The sequence below is a fragment of the Engraulis encrasicolus genome, chromosome 17 (genome assembly GCF_034702125.1).
Source record: "Engraulis encrasicolus isolate BLACKSEA-1 chromosome 17, IST_EnEncr_1.0, whole genome shotgun sequence".
NCBI lineage: Eukaryota > Metazoa > Chordata > Actinopteri > Clupeiformes > Engraulidae > Engraulis > Engraulis encrasicolus.
In genome coordinates this window covers 29292112-29307157 of record NC_085873.1, presented here as the reverse complement: position 1 = coordinate 29307157, position 15046 = coordinate 29292112, and the positions used below count along the sequence as shown (strand labels likewise).

Genomic DNA, 15046 nt, shown 5'->3' with positions numbered 1-15046 from the left:
TGGTCAGGTGTGTGTGTGTGCTGTGTCTGTGTGTGTGTGCTGTGTGTGCTGTGTGTGCTGTGTGTGCGTGCGTGCGTGCGTGCGTGCGTGCGTGCGTGCGTGCGTGCGTGCGTGCTGTGCCTGTAGCATATTGCTCACACTACTACTACTTGTCACAGTATTCTTGACTTGTCAGTAAACGAAGATGCTGTTGAAAGTGCCACTATTTCAAGTCCATACTGTATTGCAACAGACAGACAGACAGACAGTGTTGAAAATGCCACTATTTCAAGTCCAGACTGAATTACGACAGACAGACAGCCTACCATTTCAAAGTCCAATGTCACATCATTTCTGATGCCGATAATGAGGGCTAAACTCTTTCGAGCCACCGGCTAATCACGGTTAATTGTGCTCCAGCACAGGCGGTCGATTGGTCACAGTCACTGCCATCGATGGCCCCCCTACAGTTGACACCGTTGTCAATAGATGCATAACAACAGCGTCTGGTCTGGTGGGTAAGTGGTGTGTTGTCATTTACCTTGTGACCTGAGACGACGTCACCAGTTGAAGATGGCAAAACCCCTTGTTGTGGTTACTTAATGACCTGAGAAACTCGTCTGTAATTAGCCTTTAAAACTGAATTCAATAGGATAGGGAAAAGGGCAGTCATGGCAGTTAGGGTGTCAGGCTTGTAGCCCAAGGGTTACCAGTTCGATTCCCAACTTGCCAGGTTGGTGGTTGGAGAAGGCTAATTAACTAGTGCTCTCCCCCATCCTTCTCAATGGCTGAGATACCCTGAGCATTATTGTGTTCTGGGTGAAGCAACAGTAGCATAGGCCGCATATCCTGAGCCATATGCGACCAAGATAGCAACAGTGCTAACAGCTGATTCAAGAATCAAGAGCTTTTATTTGTCATTGACCAAAACGAGTTTTGACAACGAAACTGCGTTTAAGAATACACTGTACAAGTACTCTCAGGTCGCTGCTCATGTGAGCGCCGCCATTTAACGCCATTGTCTCGTAATTTTTCCCTGCATGGAACAAATTCCCTCTGATAGTTCCTACTGCACTGCTCCCTTTGGGTGACATTTGGACTGGCGCAGGTGAGGCATACATGCAATTTTGTGTACGTTGTGTGCTGCGAAGTGCTGTTCAAACGGTAGAGCACTGGGCTGCTGCGCCAACGGATTCGATTGCGGCCCATGGTCATTTGCTGACCCCTCTCAGTCTCTCTCTCCCCAATCATTTCCTGTCCCTCTCAACTATCTCGTCTCAAATAAGTCATAAAAAGACCAACAAAAAAAGTGCCAATGTGATCCTCTCAGAGTTGCCGTGGAACGTTAGTAAACCTCCCTCCCAAAGCCTCATACAGTGTCGATGCCATTGGGGTGGGGGACTGGTCTTTTAGTCCAGCGGTATCGTACTGTGCCTCCCATTGCCGGACCGTTGTTGTTGACGAGGTCGCAGGTTTGCAGCCCAGAGGGGGACGAACAGGTGCAAGAAGACCTCTGTCACAAGTGCAGAGTTCATTTGAGCTCATGCTGAAACCATATGAAGAAAGCTGACACCTCAGGACATGGCTCAAGATGCCGATGTGGCTGTGCTCTTGGAAAGGTCTTTGATAAAGCTGTAAGTGACAGCATAAAGAGCGTCACATATGCAGTTAAAAAAGATTTTATAGCACATCACAGTAAAAATATTTATTTATTTACTAGGCGTGTCACGCCTAGTAAAATACATGAAGGCATTGTAAAAGTCAAATATAACACATAGTAAATGCATGACTTGTGAGTTGGAAGCCTGTTTACACTGCCCAGAATTGTCGCTGACTGCTGTAACGTGTTTCATTGTACCCTTCTATTCTTTTTTCATTCAGAGACTCTTTAGCCGAAGACAATATATATAGAAGGTGTGGTTTGTAAAGAGGTTATTCTGGAGGCAATGGCTACGCTTACATGGGGCATTTAATTCCGAATGAACTCACTTTAATTCTGAACAAAGCTTAATTCCACTTTGAAAACGTCATGTAAACACTTCACAATTTGCAATTAAATGAAAGATCGAAGGGAACTTGACAGAACTATTTAATTCGGAATTAAAAACGTCATGTTAACGTAGCCAATATGACATAAGCTGACATCAAATGGCTACCATGCCCCTTTACAGCACTAGCAGGCAGTCATGGGTGAGCGGTTAGGGCGTCAGACTTGCATCCCAGAGGTTGCCGGTTCGACTCCCGACCCGCCAGGTTGGTGGGGGGAGTAATCAACCAGTGCTCTCCCCCATCCTCCTCCATGACTGAGGTACCCTGAGCATCGTACCGTCCCACCGCACTGCTCCCCATGGGGCGCCACTGAGGGCTGCCCCCTTGCACGGGTGAGGCATAAATGCAATTTCGTTGTGTGCAGTGTGCAGTGTTCACCTGTGTGCTGTGGAGTGCTGTGTCACAATGACAATGGGAGTTGGAGTTTCCCAATGGGCTTTCACTTTTTCGCTTTCACATTCAGAATGAATGCAGCACAATGACACGTTGTACCAATTTAGGAGGCCGGCCTTTAGCCTGTATTGCTAAGATGTGGTATGCTTTATCTCAGTTTAATTTTTTTGCTGCTTTCAGAGCATGTCATTAGTTTCAAAAGCTTATCATTTCATTCTGATGGGCTGGGAAGATTTGAAAACCAACAGTTCCATGGAGTCCTGGAGTACTGACAACAAATCAACAGACCAAACTTCGCTTTTAATTATCACACTTTTAATTTTCACTGGCAGTGAACTCACTGCACTGACTGCACCCAGTCATGAAGAGTTTCAGCACTCTGTGATTGCTCGGAAGCAGATTTAATCAGAACCAGTGACTCGAAAAACAGGGTAATTTTTTTTTGAGGAGATGCATTATTGATGTTATGGAATTCAAACAAAGCCCCATGAAAAGCGAGGAGATTGTTATGGCGCTTTCCAAATACCTCAACCTGAGCTGTGCCGTATGCCAGCGTTTACTTTACCTCGCTCTGAAAAAAAAACCACACACACACACACACACACACACACACACACACACACACACACACACACACACACACATACGGCATTTTTACATTATTGCCTCATTTTTCTTTTTGCGCAGCGCACACAAAAAGGGAAACAGCCTTCGGGGCCCGTGTGTATTAGATCCCTCTGAAGTGTCAAGATCACTCATCTTTTTTTACTCGCTTTCTTCTCCTCAATTTTGGGCTCTCCCTCTCGTTTCTAAATAGCTTCAGCTCACATATTTTTCCTCCATTACATTAACGGGGAGGGATTCCCCCTCCTCCTTTTTTTTTGCTTTGTTGTGAATGCCTCAAGGTTTCTGGGGGAGGTGTGCGTGCGTGCGTGCGTGCGTGCGTGCGTGCGTGCGTGCGTGCGTGCGTGCGCATGAGTGTGTGTACGCTGGGTGTGTTTGTGCGTGTGCACGTGTGTGGGATTGGGATGCAGTTGGAGCTTGCTTGCTTTACTCAGGGTTATACAGTAACTAGTAGATCTTCTGATACTGGTAAATCAGTAGATCTGCTGCATATAGTGATGAACACAGATGAACACTGTGGCTGCATAGGATAGGGAAGAACCATTGACCTGAGTATGGGGACGCCGTGGTTCTATAGAACTCCAGTGATGAATAGAATGCAATGAGTCCCCTATATTCACTTCTGTGTGAAGAACATAATACCTTTAAAGGTGCACTGTGTAAGATGGTGGTCGGAGTAGGTATTGCAAATATGCTGCACTTTGAAACTGTGCTGCCTATTGCCAAAGTCCACCATACATTTGTAATGTTTCAGCCATGTTTTTGGTGCTTTTTTAATCCTTGGAGCAATGTGGGGTTAGGTGCTTTGCTCAAGGGTACTTCAGCCATGAATGGAGGTGTCGAGAGAGGTAAAGGCGGGATTCGAACCGGCAACTCTGTGATCTTCCCTCCAACTCCCTAACTCTTTAATTCCTTGGTCCAGCACCCAGAGTTTTGAGGCAGATGTGGGTTTTTGCTATTTGGTTCTCTGGTTGTCTGGGAATGTGACGGTGAGAACCGTCATGTCGATTCCTTTGTATTTCCAGCAAGGATATTAGAGATGGGGATGGCTTACGGCATAGCTGCGAGGGGACTCCCTTTCTTCTTCTACGGTCAGTACTGAAGGCATGGTAAAGTGCAATGCCACTACCGCCAGGGTCGGAGTGTGGAACATACAGTAGGACGCAGTGAATTTGCGTCAGCTGTCATTAATTGTCAACCACAATTACTGCTGACTGACAGCGAGTAAATATCTTCTGATCCTGGGCTACAAATATGCTGTTTAAGAGGCTAGATAAAGATTATTCATGCAGAAGTATCAATGTTTTGTTCCGAGGCCGTCCGCATGAAAAATGTGAAGAAACACAGCTTTCTAAAAAGTTTGGGGGTTCTTACGAAAAATTAAGCAAAAATATCAGAAACAACATATATGAAGCTCGTGGCACCCACTGCCCATGCGCACTGTCTCCTCAGGCGACGCCCTCGTACTACACCATGACCAATGCATTTTCTAGCGAGTCATACTTCTTATCCAGTCTATGTTCTTTGATTTCCAGTGAATTAATTTGCAATAAAGTTGACTTTGGCTTCGATTTTGAGATGCTATTCCTGAAGCCTGAAGCCTTGTTGAGCACAAGTCCTGCTGTATATTGAACCGCTTCTTATTCATATTGAGCACATTAATCATTAGACGGGTAGGTTACTATATTCACCTTATACTTTATATAGCTGAAGACACCATCCTCTGTGCCAGTGCAAAGACAAAGAGTTCAAAGACAGTTAGAAAGTAAAGGAAGAACTATTCTAAATCACCAAACAAAATATAATAAGCACAGGCAATAACAAATTAAGTTAAATGTGTTCTCCATGCAAAGAGGTATTGTTGGTGGCGGCACATCTGTGTGTGTGTGTGTGTGTGTGTGTGTGTGTGTGTGTGTGTGTGTGTGTGTGTGTGCGTGTGTGTGTGTGTGTGTGTGTGTGTGCGTGCGTGCGTGCGTGCGTGCGTGCGTGCGTGCGTGCGTGCGTGCGTGCGTGCGTGCGTGTGTGTGTGCGTTCATAAATGAGTGTGTGAGTGAGCATGTGTGATCTAAAGCAGTGGAGCTCAGCTGTGCTCCCTGTGACACCCGCCACCCCCAATCTCTCACCCCTGTGATCCATGCAGCAGCGTGAGACCCCTGGGTATACCACGCCTGTGTCTGACACCATCGCTCTGGTACACACACACGTGGATACACACACAGCGAACACACACACAAGCACACACTCAGACACGCACACACAGCTTTGTATGACACACATTCATACACTTGTGCCGCACACACACACACACACACACACACACACACACACACACACACACACACACACACACACACACACACACACACACACACACACACACAAGCATGGCACACACAGACACGCACCCTCTACACAATGGGGGTACGCACATCTGACACCCAGTGCACTCCAGTGCCATTCATCAGATGTGGATCTCTTCATCAAGCCCTCCAGAGGGAATACATTACTATAATGATGACAAGTGGGGGGTACACACGCACACGCACACGCACACGCACACGCACACGCACACGCACACACACACACAACAGTATTATGTAGTATATTAAAATCTTCTAACCTCAAGGGTCTGAATGCATATGTTTGTTGCACATTCAAGGGCCCTTTGGTGCGTGCGTGCGTGCGTGCGCGCGTGCGTGCGTCTGTGTGTGTGCGCGCACACACATTTTTACTGTATCTAGCATCCTCCTCGAGAGCTACATAACATGTTGTGTTAACCTTTGTTAAAGCATTCCAGGAGTGGCATGGCAAGATAACAATTGTGTGTGTGTGTGCGTGTGCGTGTGCGTGTGCGTGTGCGTGCACGTTTGTGTCTACTTGTGTGCATGTGTGTGCGTGTGTGATGTATCGAGAGAGAAAGATGTCTCTCTGTTTCTGTGTCTAATCCTATCTTCTATCCTCTCATTTCCTCTCCTCTCTCTCTGCAGGGATACCCCCAAGACGACTGACGGCGGGTCCAAGACGGCTCGTTCCAAGGCCTCGTCCCGGTTCCCACGACTGGGGCGCAACCAGAACCGCGATTCACGGAACCCGGAACCACAGAGCGGAGACCTTTAAGCCCCACCCCCTTTTTTGCAGCGGTGTCAATTCCGAGTTTGGAAATAGTAAAAAAAAAACTGCCACAAACTTGATCCAACAAGCTCTGAATCAGCTGATTGTAATGAGTACTCAAGACAGATACCAGTTACTCGATGAATTCATCTGTGTTGGAAGGATTTTCAACACCTCTGCTATTTTTGCCATAGGATGTCAACTTATGTCCATGTCCATGAGCCTGAGTGTGGGCTGAACTCTTGAAGAAGCCCTCAGGCTCCTGGCTAACGTATCCAGGGCCGCTGACAGCTTTCACTGGGCCCCGGACAAAGTCATCTGAAAGGGCCCCCTACTGAATACATACAATGTAATGGGGACCCGATTCTGGGGCCCCTCTCTCCCTGGGCCCAGGACAACATACCCCGTTCCCCCCACACCCACCACCTGTCGGCTGGCCTGAACGTAGCACATGTAGACGAACTTGGATGAACTCAGCTACAAAGGCGGACATGGGGGAAATGATCCTGCTTGACTTGGGACCTTCTCCGAAGACCTTCTTGGGCCTTCTGAACTTGCAACGTTTGCCTTTTTTTCTACCTTGGATGTATACATTACGCACACACATAGATAGACACACACAAATACACACACCATCACACATACGTACACACACATAAAGACATGCATTTACACACAGAGGTATCATGTACATACATTTAAGCAGAAGTGGATACTAGCTGGGTCTAGAACTGCCATCCATCTTAAGTGGAGGTTTTACCTTTTTTTTTATTAATTCTTGTGGTGGAAATGTATCAGTTACAGTGCCTAGCAACATTTTTTTTACAGCCAATATTTAGCACTATTTGTCAAGAGGCAGGGAGGACAGAAACCAATCACTACCCGTTTTACTGCACCAAACCAACCAATGCAATGACAGTACTGTAACAAGTCATTGATTGCACCAAAACCAACAACCCTTGTATCTTATCGCAATCATGAAAACAGTTCCCATCTCATTCCTACTTCGCAATCACTGGTGACCAATTTTCGAGGACAACAACTCCAAGTTTTCAGACACATGTCATTAAACCAAATATACAGCATAACAAACTAACCATTAATCGATGTGCAAATCATGTATATAGACGACGATCTATACACAAGAAGAGAAGAAAACGAAAAGAAAAAAAATACACATACTGCCTGCAATCTATACAGATGATATGATTGTTTAAATGTACGTAAACAAAATATATGTTGGATCGACAGGACTGATGATGACCCTTGTCCATCCTATATTATGTGATTGTCAGCCATTGGAAAACACTTGAACATGCCGGAGGCTAAGTTTAAAAAAGATAAAAGTGGTTTGTGCATTGCCATTGACTCGTCGAACAAAGGAGAAACATTACACAGGGAAAAGTATTTCTGTAATGGAGGGTGACGGATCTGCCAAGGACATGCAGAGAACATTGGATCTCTACTACACCACCGCTGCTGCTGTGCAAACTGGAGAGAGAGAGAGACAGAGAGGGTTTGAGTCAAACCACTTCCTCCCATCCTTTCCTGTTGTTTGTGGCCTCTTACGTGGAGAAAACGCTAAAGTTTGCACGCTGTCAACCTAGACAGCAACTTTCAACATTCATTCAACATTCAACCTTCAACATCCAACCTGATTGCAAATGAGAGGATGACCTTTGAACTGTTCATTTTGCAAGATATTGAATTGTAATGATCCTCAATGGCATCGAGCCACTAGGCTGCACAAGGTAACAGCAAAGGACGGGAGGGAAGTAGTTTGGCTTGCACCCAGAGAGAGCGTGTTGTGCTGTGGTCGGATCATACTTCTATTCACATTGTTAAAGGACTTAACAAGCTTCAAAAAAAGGGCAGAATTGACCGTGATGGTGTGGTGTGGTGTGGTGTGGTGTGCGCGCTCCCCCTGGTAATGTGAAATGCATTTGGACTACAAGGGCGCGTCAGGAGGAGGCTGGAGCGTGGCATGCTGTGAGGCCCTTGAGGAGACGCTCAGTAGGGGGGGCAGAGTGTTCCGTATAGTAGAATACCATTCCGCCACGGAATATTTTCCAATCAATAGAGGAGGCTGCCGCTTCAAAAACCCCTCGCTTCACTGGATTGACTGTCCTTCTGTCTGCCTGCCTGCCTGGCTCCATTTCTTTCTCTCCATTTCACTTTCTGCTTTCTTTCTCTTTCTCATCTCTTCTCTCTCATCTTTCTCTTTCCGTCTCTTTTATCCCTCTCTCTCTGCCTGCCAACCCCCCCCCCTCTTTCTCACACAAACACAAACACACACACAAACACACACACACACACACACACACACACTCCCTCTCCCTCTTTATCTCTCTCTCTCTCTCTCTCTCTCTCTCTCTCTCTCTCTCCCATCATCTCAATCTGAAGCACAACGTGCGCATCTGAGGGAAACTCGACAGAGGCACAGCACCACAGGTGTCTCACCCCCGACTCTCCTCTTCTCTCTTCATGACAAATGGCACCACTGTGCTATAGCTCTCAGCGTAATCTGATGAAATAAATAAAAAGAGACATGTGATGTGTTTCCGGGACATCCGCCAGTCTCTTCTCTCTTCTTTCTCGGGCTTGTTTGATGGGGCACTTTGGTGCCCGAATGGTCATCTTGTATGGAATCTTATGAAAACAATTCCTGTCTGTATCTTTTTTTGCGGTCTTGCTGTTGCTTAAACTATTGAGGGTTTTTTTTTCTTTCGGTCTCTGTCTTACTCTCTTAGCTTTCTCTCTCTTGGCTTTCTCTCTCTTAACTCTCTCTCTCTCTCTCTCTCTCTCTTTCTGTCTCTCTCTTTCTCTCTCTCTCTCTCTCTCTCATACTGTATAATGCCAAGGTATCACTATTACCACTCACTCTACCACTATGTACGGTAACCCAAACAGGGGAAGTTAAAGGATGCTTACTCAACCAACCTCTGCCTCTGTCTCTGGTGTCAGGCACTGTGACCCAGTACCAATCACTTAACTGCAGCTTTCAACCCTTCTCCTTATAGTCTGAAAGATTGTCAAGAACTCCCACATGGGCCATTTTGCGGCACCTTTGTTTGTTCGTGTTTTAGTCCTGGGCTACGTTCACACGCGTTACTCATTTCTCGCTCACTCACCTACTCGATCGCTCATGGAACGTTCACTAACACGCCCCAACAGGTATAAAGCGAAAAGTTAGCTGACAATAATTCGAACTGTGCATTACAATTACTCGCTTACTCACCTCGCTCGAAGTTAAATTATTTTTATCTCAGAATCTGCCCACATCGCATTGCTTGTCCTCTCTTGGACTCCTGGCTTGGCTGGAACACATAGACATTCTATTGACTTTGCTCGCTGAGGGAGTACCTTGTAGCGATGTGTGTGAACATAGCTTTAGACCTTTATCGAGGTCTAATGACAAAGGTCTAAGGCCTGATGTACAGTATGCTTGCTGTGTGACTTAAATTACACATGCAACTGTGTGCAAACGTGTGCAAACGGGATAGCTCTTGTTAATATTTTCCACCATTTGTATGACTCTACCGCGACCTCAACATGGATATTCAGAAGATCGGCCATTGCGGTTTCATTTGTATCGTATTTCGTCACCATTGCACCGTACACAGACACTTCTGCGTACCTTGTGCCAAGTGTGTTAGCCCATGCAAAATTGACATACAGTACACATGACAAGGCATTCCTGCACGAATGCGTATCCTGCTGCTAAATGTTGTAAATAAAGTTGCTGCGAAATGGCCCCTCTGCTGAAGTTTTTACAGTTTTTGTTTTCTGATCAGCGACCTACAGGGTCTTCTACAACGTACCTGCGAGATGAGATGAGATGTGCAAAAAAATAAAACCAAGTTGTACTTCTTATAAACCTGTGCTTGTTCTGCCTATAAGGATGATCTGGTAAGATGAAAGGCCAGACTTGAAAAGACACCATTTTGAAGGAATTTTGAAGTCTTGTGTGTAACACTCTGGAATAACAGTCTCTTAAAAAGCATTATTGACAATATATTGACATGTATTAATGAACCAATTCTAAACAAAACAAGTGAGGAAGAACCACCCTATGGCTTCATAGTGTAGGGCCCCCATACTCAAATAGCGGCCTGCGGGCCACTTGTGGCCCGCGGGGCATCTATTTGTGGCCCTCGAATAATTTTGAAAAATTTAAAAAAAAAAAAAATTTTTTTTTTTTTTTGGTCCGATCGCGCTGCCGGCTCTTATTTTGAAATCGCGCCACAGACGCTAGGAAGATGCGTGCCGTGTCTCCGCCCCCTCAATCAGTTTCTCCCTGCAGGCTCCAAACAGAAGTGACTATGAGGGTGGCAGAGGCTGTTGTGAGGTAGACTACTGAAGGGAAGTACGGTAGAACTTGTAAATAAATTATTTACAAAGTTCTCTTTGCCTCGTTTTTGAAAGTAATGGTCCACATTTCATTGCATACAGTGTGTTAGGACTTCGAATTGGTTTAGCACTAGCTGTAGCTAGTTGCTAACACAAATGAAGGCAAATTGTGTTTGAGCTCTGCTGGCAGCTAACTAGGGGTAGCCTACTTAAAAACGAATTGCTTGATAAACTTTTCACACTTTTAAACAGTCCCCAAATAGTTCGTTTGGAAAGCTAAGCCCCTCATAAGATTTCAAACAAAGTTATGAGCAACTTGATGATTTATTATTGGCTGTTGCATTTAATCAACATTGCATCAATGTGCCATTTTCTTGTTGGCAAAACCTGGTGTCCTCCTATCTATGTGTCCTCTTTGTTGGGTCCATTATTGCATCTGATTCTCATTATGCATGTGAGAGCTGCATAAACAAAGTCATAATAAGCAACATTTGTTTGAAAAGTGTTATTTTCAGGCTTATTGGTTTTCTCACTAAGAAATAAATGTTTATGAATGTAGTCTGCAAATATAGGCTAATCTTATGTCATTTAAAAAAGATAATCTTATGTCATTTAAAAAAAATACTGAAGGGTGGGTGGCAATGACAGCAAGGCAGGCACCTCACCCCACAGTGCTCCAGAAAAATGCAGGCCCTTTATTAGAGAAATGTTCTCCCATCCTGTCACTGGAAACTAAATATCTGCTGTGGGTGTGAGTGCGTGTGTTTTGTGATTACAAAGGCCTTATCATTTTTTATTTTTAAAAAAAAAATTTTTTTGGTGGGGGTCGTGTCGTGTCAGCCCGGCCCGGCCCTTTATTGGGAGGAATTTTGAAAAACTGGCCCTCGGGGACTTTTAATTGAGTACCCCTGGTGTAGGGAGACGCGTCTTCTACTGGATGAGTTTGATGTGTGTTTTCCTATTAGACACTTCTATATTCAGTGGATTCATCTCTTTTGCTCTCTGGGGGACAGATATTCAGGACTGCTGCAGCTGTGCGGTGTCTGTTGTGTTAACGTAGTATTTCTTACTGATTTACAAACATTTTGTTGATGATTAGTTCTTTATGAAGCTATTTAAGAGAACTGTTACTCTAAAGTGTGACCGTCTTGTCTTGAGGCTACAGTAGGAGCCGCTGATTTGGGACCATGACCAGGGTTGCCAGATGAGGCTGATGATTTCCAGCCCAAAAAATGCTCAAAACCCGCCTAGAAGCACAAAATCCCGCCCAATTCTATTGATCTCTATGGCAGAAATTTGGCGGGTTTTTCTGCTAAATGCCATTTTTACCCGCACACGGCCATCCTAAGCAGCCCAATTGGGCGGGAAACAGCCCAATCTGGCAACACTGACCATGACTACACCATGCAAGGTCCGGGGCAATCTCCATTAACCCATTGATGCCTAAAACACCTTAAAAAAACGGGTGCTAAATGCCTAAGTCATTTTTGGGAAAACGGTACCGTCAGCCTATAAAAACCTAAATATCTCAGCATCTTAAAAGCATAAAAACAAGACATTAATTGTATTTAAAAGTTAAGGCCCTCCTCTTTGATTAGAACATGTTCATTCAGCTTTAATATATCAACAGTTTTTATTTTTTTTAAATTGAAATCTGTGTCATGCAGCTCTAGGTGCTAGGGTGAATGTTGAGCTACGCAACATCCAGCATCAATTGGTTAATCCCCCAGACTTTAACACCTTGGAGGTCCCGTGCAATGTGCATGGGATGCGCATGGAAGGTGAGGAAATAAGTGGCTCCCACTGTACGAGTGGAGTAAAGGTATGTAGATTCCCTGACCGCTGAGTACAGTATATGACAGGTAACACATGTCCTTGCCTAGGAATGTCAGTCCCGCCTTAATGACACAGATGAATAAAGATGGACAAATGAAAAGGAAGAAAAAAGCCTCTGGTGTTGCCTTCATTTAATATACTTTAGTGTTGCATTCAGTGACCTCGAGCTGTTGACCTTGACGTGTGTGGTAAGGAGGAGGATTGCATTACTGTAATGAATATGCAGTAGCTTTCATCTTTGCATAGGACAGTGGTTCCCAAACTGGGAGCCGGGACCCCCAAGGGGGAGGCGGAGGTCCTGCAGGGGGGTCGCGGCAAGAAGGGAACATAGCCTACTTTCATCAGACCTTTACAATTACGGCTTTGCAATGGCCTAACTGGGCTACTTCGCCGGCGACCTGGGTCCGATTCGGACCTGGGTCATTTGCCGATCCTTCCTCATCTGTCTCTCTCCCCACTCATTTCTCTCCCTGTCTCTCCTCCACTGTCCTGTCAGACATAAAGGTTTAAAAAGCCCCCAAAAATACAGATTTTTTAAAAAACCTATACAACATATGCAGTACATTTCAATGATGACAACGTTTAGCAACATCAGTTGACAAAAAATGTTGCATTTGGAGTATGACGTGGTAAGGGGGTCGTGAAAATATTTGTAGATCCAAAAGGGGGTTCCAGCAGAAATAGTTTGGGAACCACTGGCATCGGGGAATGGTAAAAACAAATCTCTCTACAGGCCTGTAACCTACATAATATGCTTAACTCCTATTCAGTTTGAAGGATTCATTGCAAGAGCGTTGTGATGTTTTTATTAATCAAGTTGTGTATTCGACATATCTGATCTCTAATGTGTTCACAGATGCCTCTCGTGAAAGAACAAGGGTGCAGCAATTGAAACAGCCATGTTCCGATTATAAAGAGATTGTTAAGCCTGTATTTTGGCTCGATTTCTAAAGGATTTATCACACTTGTGAGGTCAGCGGAAAAAGGAGAGAAGACAAGAAAAAAGGGGTATGAGATTAACAACAGCATTTGCTTGTACATGTTAATGGGCTAATGTTGGCTGTTAATCTGTTCCCGGGATGTGGTTCCAAATTCTAATTCTTAGGCTGCTTTGACAACGGCCATTGTTAATCCTTTGTTGTACCCATTGGCACACATTAGTACAAACTGTAGTTCCAAATCACTGGCACTCCACTGAAACACACTGCTCGTTCATTGGCTAACAGCCAAAGCAGGTCTAGACAGAGAGGAAGAGAGAGAGACAGAAAGAGAGTCTAAAAACCAGACTGCTGCACTCACTGAGAAACTCCCCTCAGGTCTGCTACACACCAGAAAATGAAGCTACTGCTTAGAGCAGGATGAACGATCTTGTCACCGTTTTGGCTGGGGGTTCGGTCACAGCTGAGTAGGCCGGGGACAAACACTGCTCAGGCTCAGCACTTTTATTTTCATTCCCACTCATATCACACCGTTGCCACACACCGCTCTGCTCTCCTCCCCTCCCCTCCCGCGGTATAAGTCTAGTCTGCTCACTGTGGGATAAGCTGTCAAGCTCCATATTTAAACACAGCAACTGAAGTCCTGTTCTGTTCTGTTCTGTTCTGTTCGAGTGAGCACGGCTGGCTGCGTAGTGTCACTGCCACAGTCAGCCACTCCTAATGTCCTCAAGAGAAGCTTGTATAGCTTGTAGCGCTAACTCTGACTAACAGGCCCATGCTGTACTTTATAGCTCAGAGGCAGGTCTTTGTTTGAAGAGTGGTATTTTGAGTCAGACCACTGATGCTACAATTTGGCTGTTAATTGTCTCTCTGTTTTTTGTGACAATTTCAGCTAACTGTCAAGTTGACATAGTAAGCCATTTGCCTGGTTAACACCAGACGATCTCACAAGTGAGATAGTCTGGAGGCTACCTATGCAATTTCTCGTAGGAAAGGTGTGGTTTACGATTGCCCATGGCCATTTATTGGGCGTTACGAATGTGCCATTTGGCATATACCAGGGGGTCAGGATTTGGCTGATTAGCTTCGCCGATTAGCAAGGCACTTCCTCGTCGCAATTCCACCGCCACTTCGCTCAAAGAGGGTGGACGCGATTGGTGGGTGTGCGAGGTTAGTGTTGGGCACACATACCTATACAAGTGTGTGGTTGGGCACCTCCATGCATCCAATGCCCGTCTTCCATATATCTTTCTGGTCAATCGTAAGTCAGTCATTAACGTGGCACGTAATTGGCTGAGTAAACTAGCGGCGGGAACGACTCCATCTTTGAAGCTCAAATTTTTTTTCAATTTTGGCTGAATTCACTAGCCTAGCATTTCTAATTGAAATGACTGGAGGCGGGACTTATTCAGTCTCTCCAGTTCGTATACTACCTCCATGGCATGTACAGTATGTTGCCCATAGCCAATCACGTCAGTTGTATCTATTCAAACAACCTGTTGCCTTTCTACCCCTCTGATTGGAGCCCAAGATCTGGAACCCTCGTTGAAGGATAGAATCCATGCTGTCTGTCAGATCAGAACGATTATGCAAAGCAGCATGTGTTTTCCCAGGCGAGTAAGCAATTGCAGTCCACTACTGTGGTGCTTCTGTAGGGCCATGGTTGGGTTTGGACTAGGTATGTTAACAGCCTTTAGGTAGCTCAGCACTACGAAGCAGCACATCTCAGTAGACAGTTAGGTTAGTCGATTATTTTGTATGCAAAT

General features: G+C 45.2%; 1 protein-coding gene across 1 annotated transcript in view; it reads left to right on the top strand.

The window, feature by feature from the left end:
• The window catches only part of snx29 (sorting nexin 29), a 272778-nt gene extending 262557 nt beyond the window's left edge, over positions 1-10221 (top strand). The window contains exon 23 of the mRNA XM_063220583.1: positions 6033-10221. Coding sequence (XP_063076653.1) covers positions 6033-6162 — 130 coding nt within the window. The 3' untranslated portion in view covers positions 6163-10221. The remainder of the gene's footprint in view (positions 1-6032) is intronic.
• The last annotated feature ends 4825 nt before the right edge of the window (positions 10222-15046 follow it).